The sequence below is a fragment of the Zingiber officinale genome, chromosome 5B (assembly GCF_018446385.1).
Source record: "Zingiber officinale cultivar Zhangliang chromosome 5B, Zo_v1.1, whole genome shotgun sequence".
NCBI lineage: Eukaryota > Viridiplantae > Streptophyta > Magnoliopsida > Zingiberales > Zingiberaceae > Zingiber > Zingiber officinale.
The window spans coordinates 111,072,685-111,078,786 of NC_055995.1; the positions used below are offsets into that span (position 1 = coordinate 111,072,685).

Sequence of the window (6,102 nt, forward strand, 5' to 3'; positions counted from 1 at the left end):
ATTCATTTCATCACAAAATTACTAATCAGCTGGATAGGAGATATTCTCCTAATATACACTATATATACTTGTACTAATTCATTTCACCACGAACAGTCCTAGTTGTCCGTATAACACTAATATATACTTGTTCATATAGAACTGTACAAGAGCACAAGGGCATCCTAACCTCATTGAGTCACATCCATATCAGGGAAATAAAGGGGGAAAATAGAAAATTATAAAAGAAGATGGATTCACTGATGCAGATACAACATAATCCAGAGAGACTTGGCCTGATTGAGATAATACACATTGAGTATTAACGAATTAGAGTTTCACTGTGCTCGACTTAAAAGCTAAAATATCAACGAGATAATTAACAATATATTGCAAGTCAGTCACGTTCCAAGTTTGTCACAAAATGCCTTTCAGGCAACCACTTCTCTCGTGGGACAGGAGGAACAAAACAATGGCAAAGGAGGAGATGTTTCCAATGGCAATTATTGGTCGAACAGGTTATCTTTGTTCATATATGTTCAAATGCCAGAAAGTATGTTTTGTTCAATTCATTGATTCCTTGAAGGTGAAAGTTATCCAAGCTGTATATTTTACTGACCAGTGATTCTGCAGCTAAAAACTGAGGGAAGGTAAACCCAATATTGCTAGGCTCCTGGAAATTCTGTTACTGAGACGGCATCAAGCAGATTTCAATAGTTCAAAGAGCTCCCCGTCCTCATGTTCCTTCAGAACCTAATCAAACAAATTCCCAAGTACATGCTTCAATAGTGGTACATAAATGGCATAAATATGATACATTGTAGGATGAAATGGAACTTTCAAAAGTTTCTTTAGAGCCAATATCATAATGATACATGCTTATCTTAAGAGGAATCTTAATGATACAAGTTTAACTCACGATGCTATAATTCAGTCATGCTCATGGCACCTAAAGGTACTAGTTTGACCACATCAACGTATCACAATTACATGGCGTCAAATCCCAGTAACAACATTGATAAAACTCATCGACTTAAAATAGGCAGTCCACATTCTGCTATCTTTCAACAATTTTACCATATACCCCAAACGTAAAAAATAATTGTTCAGGCTAAGCAAGCTTAAAACTGAAACTGTGACCAATATGCAATATAAGTAACAGATTGGCGAAGCAGAAATAATTAAGCATATCAATGTTGTTCAACTTGCAAAATGAAAGTTTAACTAGTTGTATTGCGCATATGTTATCTTCATACAGGCGCAAGACGCTAAATATATGTTTACGAAGCAACCCAAGTGATCACTTTACATCAACCACAAAATAGCATATATGCAGAAAAAGAAAAGGAACTAGATTGTAACTTATTTGTATACGCATTATGCACTAAAATTTGTCGAAATTTCGAGCATGGAAGGGGTAACAGCAATCCTAATAGCGATCTGAAGGTTTTATCTCAGTTGTAGCCCTCTTTATCCACAACGACTTGGGAGGTCCAAGAAATCAAACCCTGTACGTCTTTACATGCAAAGTGAGCATTTTGCCACATGAATTATAGTTATGTTTATCATAAAAGTTAAACTTATTTTACTTGAAATTTGTGATTGCTTGACTCCATAAATAACAATAACATGTATGATACTTTCTGTTTAGTTTGCATGTATCTAGTCACAGTAATTGCACAAAGGAATGATTACTAAGTAAAGAAGTTAAAATCAATTTGCAACAGATAAATAAAAGTCATGAAACAGTGAGCAATAAAATAATATTTTCATGGTTTGTAAGGTCATATTTCTCTGCTAGATGAAATATTGGACAACTCCAAATGCACAAAGTGATTTGAAGACATGCTAAAGTAATATCAAAAGTATATTGACTAAAATTCACAATTATGTATATGATAGAATCTAGAAGCTATTGTATGAAACAGAATTTGGAGGCAATAAAATTGTACCTTGATTTGGAGATTTTTTGGAAGGCCAATAGCGTCAAGAAAATTACGACCAACTTGATGCCAGTCAATAGCAAGTTCAGTGTCACAGTGATCATCCTTCAACAGGGTTGATTTATTTCTCTCTTCAAAATGACCACCTATCCACAGAAACAGAACCTTATACTCTTGATTTTGGCTGGTATCAGAAGTCAAAATCATTAATACTTCTTCTGAATCAAAATCTTCAATGGATATTCTAGTAAGTTTCTCCAAATTGGGCCAGCGATACACTAGAAGCTTTGTAGAGATCATAATATCTAGTCTAGTGCCAGTAGATCCTGTCAATCCATGAATGGATATATCACTACTCCTAAGGTTGGCCATTTGGACATTTTTATTGCTCTCTGAAGTATTATTCAAAGGTCCATCTAAGTCAATATGCAATTTTTTCTCTAAACTATTTGCACAACCTATAGTATCTACTCTAGGAATTTTATCATGAAATTCTTTCTCATCATTGTCTAAATTTCCAGATGATGAATTTGAAACCTTTGGCGATAACAGTGAGGCACCTTTATTTGGTGTTGGCAACTTCAGAGAAATAAAGTTTCCCCTTCTTTCAGCAATTGAACTACCGAGATGTTTAGACAAAGAAGAAACTGATTCTGTACATGGTTTTAATGGTTCCACAGTGCTTGAATGCTGGAAAGAATGGATACTGGATGACAAAAAAGTACTGGGAAAATTATGTGAAGCAGGTGACAAGGTAGGGGAAGGAGAATAGCATGTGGATGGAGAAATTGAAGGAGATTCTGAATTACACTTAGAACTAATGAAGTCAGAAGAAACAGAACTAGGTGATTGGAATGAAGGAGACATTAATGTTCCTACAGCTAAAATTTGTTTTCTCATTGAAGGTTGATCCTTATCTCTGACTAATGTAGAATCTGAACATACTCTGAAGATGTCTCTTGAGAGAAACTTGTGCCTCAATATGCTCCAGCTATTTTCCCTCGCAGGAAGTTGGGTCTCCTGGTCATTTCCTGAAGAAGAGAATGGTGGCATGACACCTCCAGTGAGAGCCTTAGAGAAAAGTCCAAAATCAACATCATAGGATTCGACTCTTTTTCCACCGACTGCCATCTTAGCAGCTGACCCCATCAGTTCCTCACTGACCTTTCCACCATCATGTTCTGAAAGTCGTGCATTGGACAATGCCTCCCAGAATTGAAAGGATTCTTCCCCTTCTTTGAGTATCATAATGGGCCCCTGAACCTGCTCATATCTCACCACTTGAAAGGCGGCAGCTTTTGCATCCTTCTCCATTACAGATTCACAATTTTTACCAATCCACACATAGATGGATGAAAGAGCAAGAATGATGAAAGCTCCCCTAGAATCCAAAGCAGCAGGAGAAGGATAATTTAGGATTTTAGGAACCAGATGCAAAGGATCATAGGGTGAGTGTGGAGCCATTCGGTACATCCTGAGCAATGAAGTGGGGCTCAGTGGGATAGCATGAACCCTCTTCTGACACTGTAGCAATTGACAAGCAAAGCCCATGTTGGGGTTAGCAATCCCCCTTGCAGCCTTTACAAATTGGAAGGCATCGTCAAAACTCTGCCCTTCTCTCCACATCAGATAAGCTATAACAAGAGAAGTAGATCGTGACACACCCTGACAGCAATGGACAAACACTCTCCCATCTTGCTGCCTAACATCCTCAAAGTAATCAAACACATCATACAAAATACTTGTTATGTCCTCTGTCGGGCTGTCCTGTAACCAAAGAGTCCTATAAACGAAGTCAGTCTTGAAGTACTCTGGACAAACGAAGCCAACACAGTTCAAAATATGGGTGATCTCATGCTTCCGGAGGATTTCTCTATTTCTAGCTACATAATTTCCACCGAAGTAGATATGATCTGCAACCTTGGAGCATTCCTTATCATAGAAGGCCATCTGATCTCTCCTACCTATTGAACACGGGGAAGGAAGCTCCAACTTTACGCCATTAACCGGCTTGGGGGTCTCCGCCTTTGTGCTGGGTGTAGGCGGCTGAGGCCATTCTTCAAGATCATCAGAGCCAGGCTTAGGCCACTCGTCCAAGCTCGGGCGAGCAATGGAGAGGGGCGGGAGGCCCAACCTAGCCTTTTGACTCTGGGATCTGGGCGTGTGGGGAAGAGGGAAGCACCGGTGTGAGCCATAACCAGAGCTATTGTCGCAGGAAGAGTATTCCAAGGACGGATCCTGCGCCAACGTCCGGGAGGTAGACCAGGATGCTGACCTCCGAAAGCTTATCCCATCGGACATCGGGCCCGACGCACCTTGTTCGCTTCCCATTGCACAATCGCCGCGCTCAATCAAGTCCTCATCCCCCTCTCCACCCCGACGAAATCCTATCGAACTGGTGCCGAAAACCTACAGTACACAAAGCTGCAATCTTTTCTCAACAGCGAATCAAAAAAGGATACTTTTACAAAAACAATAACGAATCGTAGCTATTTGGCAGCACGCAGGACGCGATTCCTCCAACGCTCGGCGAGCAAAATCAACGATTTGAACCGACGCGTACACCGACCGATCAGCAAGAGATCTCCAGCCACGGAACAAGGCAAGAGAGAGAGAGCAGAGGGGGAAGAACGGAGAAAGAGGAAGAGTAACCCTAGGAGAGAGAGAGACACGAAGAGATGGAGAGAGAGAAGAAGGGGAGGTTTTGAAAAGGAGATGATGTGACGCCTTGTTTTAAACGCGGCTGCGATCCCTGCCGTACGATGGTCGACCGGACCGGAGTTAATTGGACGAAGGATCGAGCGACAGCTGGGGAGTGAACGGTATTTGACTGGACTTTCGATCGGCCGGGACCAGTTTGACGGCGTGGAGTTTGACCGTTTGTCGACGTTGATGGATTATGACTATAATTAAAATAACGGCGAGCCGACGGCGGCTCAGAGGATAGATTTGATTGGTTGTTCTATTTCATATTTGAAGAAATGAGGGACCTGATAATGATACGCGCCGCTTTTAGGGACTAGACCTCTTCCGGCGGATCAAATTAATAATAAACATCAACAAAATCTAATGGGAAAGAAATAATATTGACGTGAACTGAAATTAGATATGATAATTTTCTCCGTGAAAGATTTAATATCTGATTTTAATAAAAGAAAATAACAAGGGATTTTTGGATTCCATTAAATAAGCGGGTATATGTAAGTAATCGAGTATGAAGACATATCTATATCGCATCCGAATATCTTATTAAATTATATATATATATATATATATATATATATATATATATATAATTATAATGTTGGGATATGCTATAGATCGTGGTCCATAACAAGTCGATCAAGGAGTTTAGAAATAATTCAAACGTTTCGATTCTTTTTTATTAATATTTTTAGTCTTTTGGTTGAGGCGTCTGAATTTAATCAAGACGTCTGAATTTAATCAAGACACCTCGATTTTTTTATTTTATTTTTTTATTTTTCAAAAATAAAAAATCTTCTATTTTATTTTTTAATTTGTCAAAAATAAAAAAATATTTAAATTTAAATCAAAACTTTCTAAATATATATGTTATACTTCGTGAGACTTAAATTTTTTTATCTTGAATACTAAAATTAAAGAGAGAAGTTTGAACCCTAAAGAGAAAATCTTATTAGTTTAAATTTATTATAACCTAACCCCTAAATCCTAAAATCTTAAACCCTAAATACATATAATATACCCTGTGAGTATCTAAAAATTTTAATTTTGAATACTATAACCCAAGAGAAAAGTCTGAACTCTAAAGGAAAAATCTTATTGGCTCAAACTCATTATAATCTAACTCTTAAATCCTAAAATTTTGAACCTTAAATACATATAATATACCCCATGATCCTGTCCGAATCGTGATCCAACGGACTCTGGGCACGTGGCGCTCCCCTGCTGCTGATGTGGGTCTCCGACTAACTGCACGATGCTCCGGCGATCCTGCACAAAAGTCGGGCCGGGGAGGTTCCCGGTGGCGACCCTCCGACGCTCAAGTCAGGCAAAGCTCACAGCAAGAAAGTGGATCCGAGAATCGTAGAATACCTGAAAAAAACCCCCCTTCCGGCGAAGGTATGAGGGCTCTTATATAGAGCTAGGAAGGAGCGTGAGTACACTAATCGAGGCACACACGTGTCCTCAGCCCATATCC

At 39.1% G+C, this 6,102-nt stretch overlaps 1 protein-coding gene across 2 annotated transcripts; it reads right to left on the reverse strand.

Annotated features, from left to right (window-relative positions):
* Positions 1-211: 211 nt before the first annotated feature.
* LOC121985355 (protein-tyrosine-phosphatase MKP1-like) lies at positions 212-4,614 on the reverse strand. Of its 2 annotated transcripts, XM_042538755.1 has the most exons (3): positions 4,413-4,614; positions 1,932-4,331; positions 212-732 (listed from the first exon to the last, which is right to left on the reverse strand). In XM_042538755.1, the coding sequence occupies exons 2-3, from the start codon at positions 4,251-4,253 to the stop codon at positions 679-681; spliced, it is 2,376 nt and encodes a 791-aa protein (XP_042394689.1). In that variant the 5' UTR covers positions 4,254-4,331; positions 4,413-4,614; the 3' UTR covers positions 212-678. The 2 variants fall into 2 exon arrangements, with proteins under 2 accessions (XP_042394689.1, XP_042394688.1); XM_042538754.1 differs by having other exon boundaries at positions 1,932-4,614.
* Positions 4,615-6,102: the final 1,488 nt, after the last annotated feature.